This window comes from Bufo bufo, chromosome 1 (genome assembly GCF_905171765.1).
Source record: "Bufo bufo chromosome 1, aBufBuf1.1, whole genome shotgun sequence".
In the NCBI taxonomy this organism is placed as follows: domain Eukaryota; kingdom Metazoa; phylum Chordata; class Amphibia; order Anura; family Bufonidae; genus Bufo; species Bufo bufo.
This window is the reverse complement of record NC_053389.1, coordinates 654,092,442-654,105,990: the sequence shown is the minus strand read 5'-3', so window position 1 is coordinate 654,105,990 and position 13,549 is coordinate 654,092,442. Positions and strand designations below refer to the sequence as shown.

Genomic DNA, 13,549 nt, shown 5'->3' with positions numbered 1-13,549 from the left:
AGGAAAAACTAAAATCTTGCATTGACATAAGTATTCAGACCCTTTACTCAGTGCGTAGCACCTTTGGCAGAGATTATAGCCTCCAATCTTCTTGAGGTTTACACACCTGTATTTGGGGATTTCCTGCCCTTCTCCTCTGTAGATCCTCTCAAGCTCTGTCAGGTTGGATGGTGGGGATAGTCACTGGACAGCAACTTTCAGGTCTCTCCAGAGATGTTTGATTGGGTTCAAGTCAGGGCTCTGACTGGGCCTCTTAAAGACACTCACAGAGTTGTCCTGTGTTGTCTTGGCTGGGAGCTTAGGGTCATTTTATTGTTGGTAGGTGAACCTTCAGCCCAGTCTGAGGTCCAGAACGCACTGGATCAGGGTTTCATTATGAATACAGTTTCTCTGTACTTTGCTCTATTCCGTTTCCCATTAACCCTGACCAGTCTCCCTGCTGAAAACCCCCCACAGCATGATCCTGCCACCACCATGCTTCACTGTAGTGATGGTATTGGGCAGGTGATGTGTAGTGCCTTGTTTCCTACAGACTTGACTTTTAGAAATGAGCCTAAAAAGTTCCATCTTGGTTTCATCAGACCAGAGAATCTTGTATCTTTCTGTCTGAGAGTCCTTTCGGTGCTTTTTTGCAAAGTTCAGGCAGGTTCTCATGTGTCTTTTACTGAGGAGAGGCTTACCGAGGCCCTGTAAAAACATCTCAAAGATGATCAATACTTACAGTATTTCCATTTGAAATTTTAGTTTTTCCTTTTCAATAAATTTGCAAAAATTTCTACAATTCTGATGGGGTATTGAGTGCCGATTGATGGGTGAAAACTTTTTTCATTTTAGCACAAGGCAGCAACATAACAAAATTTGAAAAAAGTGAAAGGGTCTGAAGACTTTCCAAATGCGCTGTATGCAATGACTATACTCTGCTGCTTCACATTAGGAGCTGCTTTCCCTGATGTCTGTAATGCCTGGTTAAAGAAGACTTTCTTATCGTTGATGTCTGACATCTGTTGATCACACTGGTACAGCATGTGATACCTGGTATCACTTGCAGTCCCACTGCTGGGTGCTCTGTGCTGGTAATAATATCACATCAGAACTTACCTAAGTCATTATTATTTGTAATGGCTGCAGCTACTCGGGTCCTTGGACCTTGCCGTGTAAACTGATATCCAAATTTAAGAATTGCGGAGTTCTCTTCAAGCATCTGAGCAATTTCCATCTCCACGGCAGTCCCCAGCTGCTGTCTCTGCAGACAAGGAAAATGATGTGAGATACATCTGAGCTACAGCATACAATCCCGTGATAAATAAATTATTATACCATTACCTGATTAGCAATCTTAATCTCTGAGAGGGTTCTGTTTTGCTTCAGAGCTTCTACAAGAGCCAAAATCCCAGTTCCTGTTATGAAGTTTGTTTCTACGTTGAGACTCCTCAATGATTTATTAACTTTCAACATATCTGCAAAGGCCTTTCAAATGATAGTTTGGTAAGTGATGAATAAGGCACAAACATTAATACACGCTTTTGGCAGCTCCTCTAACTCTACATATATTTTAAGTGTAGCTCCATCTACCATATGTTCCCCAACCTACAGCGATGGGTGCTCCCTTAATTCTGCATGTCACATAAGGCTACAGTTGAAATCTAAAGTAGAGTTACTTTGCAAACACTGGGGAGAATGTATCAAGCCCTGTGCTCCAGAATTCTGGTCTGAAAAAGTTGTAAAATAGGGCATTGTGACTTTGTGGACTTATTTATGCACACATTTTTCAACTTTTTGCATGTTTACACCACTCACTCCAGTTTTGAAAAGTGGGTGTTGCCGTCTGTCAAGCTGATTTAAGCCAGATCTATTAACTGGAACTTATTTTTTCAATACTACTCCAGAGTACAAATTGGAGTAACATATCAAGACAGACTTAGGCCTCTTTCACACGGGCGTTGCGGGAAAATGTGCGGGTGCGTTGCGGGAACACCCGCGATTTTTCCGCACGAGTGCAAAACATTGTAATGCGTTTTGCACTCACGTGAGAAAAATCGTGCGTGTTTGGTACCCAAACCCGAACTTCTTCACAGAAGTTCGGGCTTGGGATCGGTGTTCTGTGGATTGTATTATTTTTCCCTTATAACATGGTTATAAGGAAAAATAATAGCATTCTGAATACAGAATGCATAGTAAAACAGCGCTGGAGGGGTTAAAAAAAAATAAAAAATCATTTAACTCACCTTAATCCACTTGATCGCGTAGCCCGGCATCTCCGTCTGTCTCTTTTACTGAATAGGACCTGTGGTGAGCATTAATTATAGTTCAAGGACCTGTGATGACGTCACTCCGGTCATCACATGGTACGTCACATGATCTTTTACCATGGTGATTCACCATGGTAAAAGAACATGTGACGTACCATGTGATGACCGGAGTGACTTCATCACAGGTCCTTGAACTATAATTAATGCTCACCACAGGTCCTATTCAGTAAAAGAGACAGACGGAGATGGCGGGCTACGCGATCAAGTGGATTAAGGTGAGTTAAATGATTTTTTATTTTTTTTAACCCCTCCAGCGCTGTTTTACTATGCATTCTGTATTCAGAATGCTATTATTTTCCCTTATAACCATGTTATAAGGGAAAATAATAATGATCGGGTCGCCATCCCGATCGTCTCCTAGCAACCGTGCGTGAAAATCGCACCGCATCCGCACTTGCTTGCGGATGCTTGCGATTTTCACGCAACCCCATTAATTTCTATGGGGCCTGCGTTACGTGAAAAACGCACAAAGAGGAGCATGCTGCGATTTTCACGCAATGCAAAAGTGATGCGTGAAAATCACTGCTCGTGTGCACAGCCCCATAGAAATGAATGGGTCGGTATTCAGTGCGGGTGCAATGCGTTCACCTCCCGCATCGCATCCGCGCGGAATACTCGCTCGTGTGAAAGGGGCCTTAGGGTTGGTTCACACTAGCGTTAGGGATTCCGTTATGGCTTTCCGTTATAACATGGTTATAACGGAAAATAACGGAACGCCCAGACAGAATGCAAAACAGAAGCCTTTAAAAGGCATTCTGTTTGCTATTCATCCTAATAGAAGTCTATGGGAAAGCATAACGGATCCCGTTATGCAAGACAGAAAACAAAGTCCTGTCGACGGGATAACGGGACCAAGACCGATCCGTTTTGATTCCCATAGACTTCTATTAGGACGGAGAGCAAACGGAATGCCTTTTAAAGGCTTCCTTTTTGCATTCAGTCATAATACAAGTCTATGGGCAGAAGAACGGATCCGTCCTTCCGTCTTATGGATTCCGTTATTTTCCGTTATAACCATGTTGTAATGGAAAGCCATAATGGAATCCCTAACGCTAGTGTGAACCCACCCTTAGGCTACTTTCACACTCGCGTTTTGTGCGGATCCGTCATGGATGGATCCGTTCAGATAATACAACCGTCTGCATCCGTTCTGAACGGATCTGTTCGTATTATCTTTAACATAGCCAAGACGGATCCGTCTTGAACACCATTGAAAGTCAATGGAGAAGGGATCCGTTTTCTATTGTGTCAGTGAAAACTGATCCGTCCCCATTGACTTACATTGTGTTTCAGGACAGATCCGTTTGGCTCAGTTTCATCAAGCAGTGTTTTGGTGTCCATCTCCAAAGCAGAATGGAGACTGAACTGATGCAAACTGATGCATTCTGAGCGGATCCTTTTCCATTCAGAATGCTTTAGAATGCAAACTGATCCGTTTTGGACTGCTTGTGAGAGCCCTGAACGGATCTCACAAACGGAAACCAAAACGCCAGTGTGAAAGTAGCCTTAACCCCTTCAACCCCGGGCCTGTTTTCACCTTCCTGCCCAGGCCATTTTTTGAAAATCTGACATGTGTCGCTTTTACTTATACAGGCCATTCTGAGATTGTTTTCTCGTCACATATTGTACTTCATGACAGTGGTAAAAATAAGTTAAAAAAACAAACATTTTTATTCATAAAAAAATACCAAATTTACCAAAAATTTAGAAAAATTTCCAAATTTCAATTTCTCTACTTTTATAATAGATAGTAATACCTTCAAAAATAGTAATTACTTTACATTCCCCATATGTCTACTTCATGTTTGGATCATTTTGAAAATGACATTTTATTTTTTGGGGACGTTAGAAGGCTTAGAAGTATGGAAGCAAATCTTGAAATTTTTCGGAAAATTTCCAAAACCCACTTTTTAAGGACCAGTTCAGGTCTGAAGTCACTTTGTGAGGCTTACATAATAGAAACCACCCAAAAATGACCCCATTTTAGAAACTACACCCCTCAAGGTATACAAAACTGATTTTACAAACTTTCTTAACCCTTTAGGTGTTCCACAAGAATTGATGGAAAATGGAGATGAAATTTCAGAATTTCACTTTTTTGGCAGATTTTACATTTTAAGTAGCAAAGCAAGGGTTAACAGCCAATTAAAACTCAATATTTATCACCCCGATTCTGCGGTTTACAGAAACACCCCACATGTGATCGTAAACTGCTGTACGGGCACAGAAGGAAAGGAACGCCATATGGTTTTTGGAAGGCAAATTTAGCTGAACTGGTTTTTAGATGCCATGTCCCATTTGAAGCCCCCCTGATGCACCCCTACAGTAGAAACTCAAAAAGTGACCACATTTTGGAAACTACGGGATAAGGTGCCAGTTTTATTGGTACTATTTTGGGGTACATATGATTTTTTATTGCTCTATATTAAGTTTTTTTGTGAGGCAAGGTAACAAAAAATTTATGTTTTGCCACAGTTTTTATTTTTACAGCGTTTAACCGAGGGATAAGGTCATGTGACTTTTTTATAGAGCAGATCGTTACGCACGTGGCAATACCTAATATGTATACTTTTTTTAGTTTTTTCCCTTTAGCACAATAATAGCAGTTTTGAAGCAAAAAATAATCATATTTTAGTGTCTCATAGTCTGAGAGCCATAGCTTTTTTATTTTTTGACCGATTCTCTCAGGTAGGGTCTCATTTTTTGCGGTATGAGGTGACTGTTTTATAGATACCATTTTGGGGGGCATACGCCTTTTTTATCGCTTGGTGTTGCACTTTTTGTGATGTAAGGTGACTGTTTTTATTTTATTTTTTTATGGTGTTTATCGGACAGGGTGGATCATGTGATATATTTATAGAGCCAGTCATTATGGACGCGGCAATACCTAATGTGTGGGTTTTGTTTTTGTTTTCAGTTTCTTATTATAAAATAAGGGGAAAGGGGCGTTTTTTTTCTTTTTTACTTTATTAATTTTATTAAAAACCCTTTTACTTTATTTATGACATTCACTTTTGGGGTCTGATCCCCTCTGCAATGCATTACAATACATCTGTATTGTAATGCATTGCCTGTTAGTGTATGACACTGAGTCATACACTAACAGGTTGCCTAGGAGACCCAGCCTAAGACTGAATCTCCTCGGCTCCCGTAGAAGGCAGTTCCCGATGCCGATGCTCTCCCTCACCCGACACAAACCTCTTCTATGTCGCGGTCAGCGCGGACCACGGCAAAGAAGGGGTTAATCCGCCAGCATCGGCTTTTACAGCGATGCAGGTGGATACAGCAGGGGCCCGGCTACCACGGACTGCCGGGCCCCTGCAGTGATCGCGCGCGCACCGCTCCGGTGCCCGCGCGATCACTATGACGTACTATTACGCCAAATTGCGGGAACTCAGTGGTTCCCATGACGTAACAGTACGTCAAAGGTCGGGAAGGGGTTAAAGGGGGTAAATGCTTTACAGTTTTTGCACTGATATTAAATTATTGTATATAGTTTCTCCATTAGAATATATTGCTGCTCTGCCCTTGTAAAGAGACATACATGTAGCAACATTCTGCTACAAGACATGTAACCTAACCTTTACTGGTGCAGGGGGCTTGATCAGTTCTCCCACTGTATATAATCCTCCAATATATACAGTCATGAGCAAAACAAAGTGCACCCTCTTTGAATTCAATGGTTTTATGTATCAGGACAAAAAAAATGTTTCACCCTTAGAAGGTCTTAAAATTAGGTAACTACAACCTCAGAGAAACAAAACATCATAGATTCCACTGTGTCACTATTTATTCCACAAAAATGAAGCCAAAATGGAAAAGCCATATGCGAAAAGTCCACCCCATGACTCAATAGGTTGCAGAACCACCTTTAGCAAAAATAACTTAAAGTAATTGTTCTCGGTATGACTTTATCAGTCTACACATTGTTCTGAAGGAATTTTGACTGACTCTTCTTTACAACATTGCTTCAGTTCATTCAGGTTTGTGGGCACTTATTTACGCACAGCTCTCCTAAGGTCATGTCACAGTATTACAAATGGGTGGAAGTCTTTATTTTAACTGGGCCATTCCAACACCTTCATTCTTTTCTTTTTCTGCCATTCTGTTGTGCGCTTGGCATCTCTGCCTTGTGCATGACCCAGTTTCGGCCAGGCATTAGCTTTTGGATAAATGACCTCACATTTGATTCTAGAATACTCTGGCTCACAGAGAAGTTTATGGTCAACTCAATGACTGCAAGGTGCCAAGGCCTGTGGCTGCAAATCAAGCCCAAATCATAACCGCTCCACCACTGTGCTTGACATTTGGCATGAGGTTTCTGTGCTGATTTGCCGTGTCTGGTTTTTGCCAAATGTGGCGCTGTGCATGATGGTCAACATCCCACTCTGTCTAAACAACATTGTTCCAGAAGTCTTGTGGTTTTATCAGACACAACTTTACAAACCCGAGCCGTGCTGCCATGGGCTTTTTAGAAAAAAGAGGCTTTCCCCTGGCAACCCTTCCACACAAGCCATTACTTGTTCACTCTTTTTCTAATCATACTGTCATGAACTTGAACATTTCACATGCTAACTTAGGCCTGTAGAGTCTAAGATGTAGCTTGTAAGCTTTTAGCAATTTCTCTCAGTATTGCATGGTCTGAGCTTATGATGAATTTGCTGGGACGTCCACTCATGGGAAGATTTTCAACTGTCCTGAATGTTTTCCACTTGTGCATAATCTTTCTCACTGTACAATGATGGACTATAAATTGTTTAGAAATGGCCTTATATATGGCTTTTATAGTGGTGGTTACACTTGATGATCAATTATTCAAGGGCATTTGATTACCAGCACCTAGCTGCTACTTACCCTAACCCCTTAATTCCAATGGATGGATGTTTTTAATTTTTCACATACAGCTTCTGCATTTGTCCTAGTTATTGTTAAATGTAATTTATCATATGACCTTCTAAGGATCATTATGTCCTGATATGTTAAAAAAAATAAAAATATATATCTATATATATACAGACCAAAAGTTTGGACACACCTTCTCATTCAAAGAGTTTTCTTTATTTTCATGACTATGAAGGCATCAAAACTATGAATTAACACATGTGGTATTATATACATAACAAACAAGTGTGAAACAACTGAAAATATGTAATATTCTAGGTTCTTCAAAGTAGCCACCTTTTGCTTTGATTACTGCTTTGCACACTCTTGGCATTCTCTTGATGAGCTTCAAGAGGTAGTCCCCTGAAATGGTTTTCACTTCACAGGTGTGCCCTGTCAGGTTTAATAAATGGGATTTCTTGCCTTATAAATGGGGGTGGGACCATCAGTGGCGTTGATGAGAAGTCAGGTGGATACACAGCTGATAGTCCTACTGAATAGACAGGCCTCCACAGTCACCGGACCTGAACCCAATCGAGATGGTTTGGGGTGAGCTGGACCGCAGAGTGAAGGCAAAAGGGCCAACAAGTGCTAAGCATCTCTGGAAACTCCTTCAAGACTGTTGGAAGACCATTTCATGGGACTACCTCTTGAAGCTCATCAAGAGAATGCCAAGAGTGTGCAAAGCAGTAATCAAAGCAAAAGGTGGCTACTTTGAAGAACCTAGAATATGACATATTTTCAGTTGTTTCACACTTGTTTGTTATGTATATAATTCCACATGTGTTAATTCATAGTTTTGATGCCTTCATAGTCATGAAAATAAAGAAAACTCTTTGAATGAGAAGGTGTGTCCAAACTTTTGGTCTGTACTGTATATATATATATATATATATATATTTTTTTTATTTTTTTCTCATGAATGTACAATCCAGTGGTTTCAGTGTGGCCAATCAGTTTGGAGTGTGAAAAATTTACTGTGCCATGTTTTGCACTGAAGTCCTACATCTATATCTAGATTCTCTGGGAGCTCCAAAGACAATTGTCCCTTAAAGGGAATCTCTGAGTTCCGAAAACACCCCCCAAACTAGAGGAAGCGGTGCTGAGTCTAAACTATGCTATATATCGTCATAACAACTTTGTAAAAATTCACACAAATGATAGCCCTCTTTATAATTATGGTACAAATCACAATGGTACAAATCAATGGTCCATGTTTAATATGTACTTACAATAGCTACTGGATCATTGCTTCGTGTTGCTGCAAGGCTGAAAGACTTCACATGGGTATTTGATTCCAAAGACTTTGCAAATTCCTTTAGGGTCGGTATTGGGATGTTCTGCAGGTCATTTATAAAAAAAAGTAAAAGAGAAACAATAAAAACAAAATGAATCTAAAAACTGCCTGGAGCTGATAAACAAATGAATATAAGTTACTAAAAGACTTAAAGGGGATGTTCGCATGGTGGTTTATGCCCATGGAATTTTGGCAACATGCCACATGGTGTCTGCTTTCCATTCTTTACACTATGCGGCAGTGCTGCAGTTCCTGTGGCCAGAGGTTTAGATTCACAAAAGAACATGTCCTTTCTTGGCGCAGTGTACGGACAGATGCTGCGTGAAGCCGTGGTGGGTGTCCACTTATGGTTTAGCTCCCCCTCCTATTTGATTGACAGGGCCAGCTTCCTGCATAGTCATCTCGCCTGGTCCTGACAATCAGGAAGTAGATGAAAGGGCTGGTAGAGAAAGCAGGAGAAGCAAGGGTGCACAGAGTGGCTTGGGCCCACCCTCTGTGCACTTAACTGCTTATTTGCATATGGATTGAAAGTACTTTTTCTCCAGAATGGAACAATGGATGGATAAGTAAAATATATTACTTTCAGATGGGCTAGCCCTACAAGGCGTTGCGCCTGGAATAATAGTGAATTTCCCAGTAAAAAGAAATTCCCTTTAAGGCTCTGTTCACATTGGCATCATGACTCCTATAAAAATGGAAATAGGGTTTGTTTTGAAGCAGATCCTTACAAATAACATTGACTTATAATGGATCTGGCAGGTTTCCATTTTTTTGACTGGACAAAGTAGTCCACGGTGCTTCCCTTTTCTGAACATGAGCAGAAAAGAACACTACATTCTCAAGGAACTAAACATGACAGTAAATAAGTAACTAGTCATTCACTTAAAAGGACATTATTCTTACATTGCAGACTTTATAAGGGTATGTTCACATGGGCCCAAAGCGCTGGAATCTACACCAATACTGCATCCTAAGGACAGCAGCAAAATCAAAGGCAAAACTGTGATAACTATATATGGTGACTAAGCATAAAAAATAAGGCATGGTGCAGCTTTAACTGCATTGTGTGAACAGTCTGCATTGATTTATTTTATTTTATTTCAGAACATATCCATCTAATTTATACTAAAATAAAGTTGACGTGTACCTAAACGTTGGAATATACTTTATTAAAAACAAATCTAACTGCCCGAAAATGAATATTTGTAATATACTTAAATTTTTTTTTTTTTACTATTTCCTATTTAAAATGGGCATCTGAAGTTCAAGAGCCTATTGCTCTATAGAATCCGAACTCCCATACACCCCCTTGTAGGGGAGTACGGATTCCTCTTCAGCCGCACTGAGCAGTGCAGGGGCCGAGCATCGCTGCTGCTACTTGTAAGAGAGCTGCTCTGCTAAAACCTTACATAGCATATCTAAAACAGGCTTTAGCGGAGCAGCAATGTGATATGTGAGCTCCTGCCTGCACCTGATTGCTCCCCTCTGCTAAATCCTTGTGCTATGGAAGGCTTTAGCGGAGTGGGCAGGCGCAGGCAGGAGCTCACATAGCACATGTCAAGGCGGACGTGCACAGTATAACAGATAACACACCAACCAGGCTCTGGACGAGAGACAGGGGAAGGGTCACCTCCTAGTTTATCCCTGACCTCTTTCCCTGCACTGCTCAGCCCACAGACAGACCTTAAAGGTAGGTGTGCTGTGTCCTCCAGCCTGTACTGACAGAACCCTGAACTCCCTGAGATGGTGAAGTGGGGAGAAAGGAGCAGCCTGCTCGCACAGAACCTGGATGGGATAGATGACACCAACAACCAAACAAGAAATGACACTTATCTGCCGAAAGCAGGAACTGACAGCCAACCTTCCCTCCAAACTTCCCAGACCAAAATGAACAGTATAATCCGCTCAGAGCACTTAGCTGGAGATCATTTAAACTAATGACCCCACCCAGTGCACCTGATGAGAGGCGGATCCAGCACGGCATCAAAACAAAAACTAAACTCGTGCTGCAATCCTGGCTGACCTCCGCACATCGTCAGAGTGGGGCATGGCAGCACATCGCTGCTCCTGCCCGTGTCCGCTCTGCTAAAGCCTGACATAGCCCAAAAGTGCTAAAACCTTACTGGACAGAACATGATACAATGAATTAAAAACATAAGCAGACGAAAACCAGGGGGTCTCAACAAAAATACATGGATATGACAGAACCTCCACCCACAGCACAATTCCCAATAGTGCAGAAAAAGGGAAGGTGAAAAGAAATAGCCCAAATATCAAAACATCAAAGGAAGCAAAATTGTGAACAAAATACCCAGTATAAGCACAATGACAATGTGCACATGGACTCCAAAGATGAAGCTACCAAAATGCTGTAAAAACAGTTACCAGTTTTTCATAATGAAGGTCCCATACAGGGATTGAAAAATGAATAAATAAATAAACACATCTAAAGTGCAAGTGCTAATTAGGGATGAGCGACAGGGTCAATATTCGAATTTGCGATATTTCGTGAATATTCATCATAAATTCGCGAATTTGAGAATTTGCTATTATTTTCTTGATTGCGAAAATCGGCAATGTAATATGCGCGTATTGCACGCCCAATACAGGCGTGGGTCACTTTTGATACATTTTTCAAGCTGCTAGAAGTTTCCTGAGACTGGAGAAAATGGTTGGCACGACAGAACATTACAATAGCTTTATATGCAGATAGAGGGCTCCAATATATTCGCGATTGCGCTAATCGGCAATTAATGATGCGCATATTATGGCGCAATACGTGCAACTTCACATTTTAGCAGGTCTGACTACATATTACTGATTGGTGCACTTAGTATTGTTGTGACATCACTGCACTGTGTCTGTAGCATCTATGTATGGACAGCAGAACCGATCACACTGCCTAACACCCTGCACTGGAATCCGCTACACTATATCAGGATATAACCTATACTGACTATCTGTATTATATATATAAGCTATCTAACTATCTAATGTAATGAGTAGAAAGCACAGAGCACAGCAATGTCACTGCTGTCTCTATCAGAACTGCAAAAAACTACAGAAAGTGGCTGCTGAGGAGGCTCTTATATAGTAAGGGGCAGGCAACTTTTCTATTGGTTGTTAGGGATGTTGCTAAGTTCAGACAAAGACATTGCAGCCTTCCCATTGGCCCACAAGCAAGAAGCAGGGAAGGGTCATGGGTTCAGATAAAAAAAAAATCTAGAATATTTGTGAATACGAACATATAGCGCTATATTCTAAATCTTCGCGAATTCTCCAAGTGGCGATATCCGCGATTAAAATTCGCGATTCAAATATTCACGCCCAACACTAGTGCTAATATATGCAAGAAGATAATGAACTAATAAGTACAAGAAATAATATGACCTGTGGTAAATGAATAACACTTTTAGGGTGCTGTGGGACAGATCCCCATCTCTGATACTTCATAATGAAGCCCCTCTGCTTTTCATCATGCCCCCTGCCTTTAGATTGACAGCGTTAGACCACACTTGTGTCCAGAACAGACATGTGCAAGAGCCGTTCTAGGCACAAGTGCAGTCTAGCGCTGTCAATCTAAAGGCAGGGGGCATGATGAAAAGCAGAGGGGCGTCATTACATAGAACCAGGGGCATCACTGGACCCCCACTAATCTCGAACCTTCTGGTACTCGAATAGTTCATTTGCATAATTTTCAAAGTTCATTTTTCTCTGCAACCATACCACCGACAGACATAAGACAGGTATCGTTTTAATCAGCATTACCAACCCTACCAGGCTATATGCCTGGTAGGGTAGGGTTCATTTGGGTGACAGAGCCACTTTAATGATGCAGCTCCATCAGGGGTTGTGTTCAAAGTAAGATAGAGCCCAATAAATAGCCACAACGATCACAACCTAATTATTAAAGTTTCAAGCTGAACACACATCATTGAGCATAAATGGCGGCACAGGCGTCCAGGAAAAGACTTCTGCACATGCACAAGAAGCCAGAGAGAATACCAGCGAAAACAAAAGCCAGATAGATCATCAGTGTCTGATCGGTGGGTGTCTGACTCCCGACAACCCCGCAGATCAGCTGTTTGAAGAGACTATGTCACACTCATCTGTCACATGACCCAGGCGTAGCTCCGTCCCATTGAAGTGAATGGGGCTGAGCTGCAATGTCAAGCACAGCTGCTATAAAATGAATGGCGCTGTGCTTGGTGACCTGTGAGAAGGAGTCCCAGAGCTTCCTGATGGGTGGGAGTGCTGGGCACCGACCCCCACTGAGGATGGGTCATCGGTATTAAACTCTCAGACAAAGCCTTTAAGTTTCAATCCCTGGGGCTTCAGGTTAGTTTGTCTGATTTATGAATACACATACAACTTTATAACTGCTGCAGTGAGGGCAGGCATGACCTGTTTCGTCTATATTGTCTAATATGTTACTTTTCAGCTATAAATACAAACCTTAATGTTGTTCAAGTTGACATCAACAAGAAAAGGATCATTCGTTTTTATCCTCTGCAAGGTCTCTTCCACATTAGTCGGGTTTGGGGGATCTTCAAACGTAGGTTTTACCTTTTCAGCTTTCACCACATCTACAAAAGAAGATCATTGTAGTAACAGATGGTTAGATTACCTTTTGTCCCAATTGGTAATAATCATGGACTTTGACATCACATCTGAAAAGTAGGCTTGGGCGATATCAAAAATATTCCCACGATAACGATATTAAGAAATTTATCACGATAACGATATATATCGCAATAAATGCCCATTTAGAAAAAAACACTCAAAACATGTACTCGTGTTTCCTTGTTGCCCCCATACATCATAATGTCTCCTTGATGCCCCCATGCAGTAATATCTCTTAGTTGCCAACCAAGAACGGAGTCACTGTTCCCCCCAAATCTGATGGAGCGGCCGTGCCCCCTGCTGCTCCATTCATTCTCTATGGGAGTGCTGGAGATAGCAGCGATCAGCCATCTTCACCTTTCCCACAGAAAATGGGACATCCTAGCGGAAAACCCTGATAAGTGGGTTGTTCAGAGTGTGCCCATCATAGGTGCACATT

At 41.5% G+C, this 13,549-nt stretch overlaps 1 protein-coding gene across 1 annotated transcript in view; it reads right to left on the bottom strand.

Annotated features, from left to right (window-relative positions):
* The window catches only part of LOC120985806 (tropomodulin-2-like), a 163,348-nt gene that overhangs the window by 7,363 nt on the left and 142,436 nt on the right, over window positions 1–13,549 (bottom strand). Inside the window, exons 6-9 of the mRNA XM_040413967.1 lie at window positions 12,943–13,073; window positions 8,423–8,530; window positions 1,324–1,467; window positions 1,099–1,243 (exon numbers count right to left, since the gene is read on the bottom strand). Coding sequence (XP_040269901.1) covers window positions 1,099–1,243; window positions 1,324–1,467; window positions 8,423–8,530; window positions 12,943–13,073 — 528 coding nt within the window. The remainder of the gene's footprint in view (window positions 1–1,098; window positions 1,244–1,323; window positions 1,468–8,422; window positions 8,531–12,942; window positions 13,074–13,549) is intronic.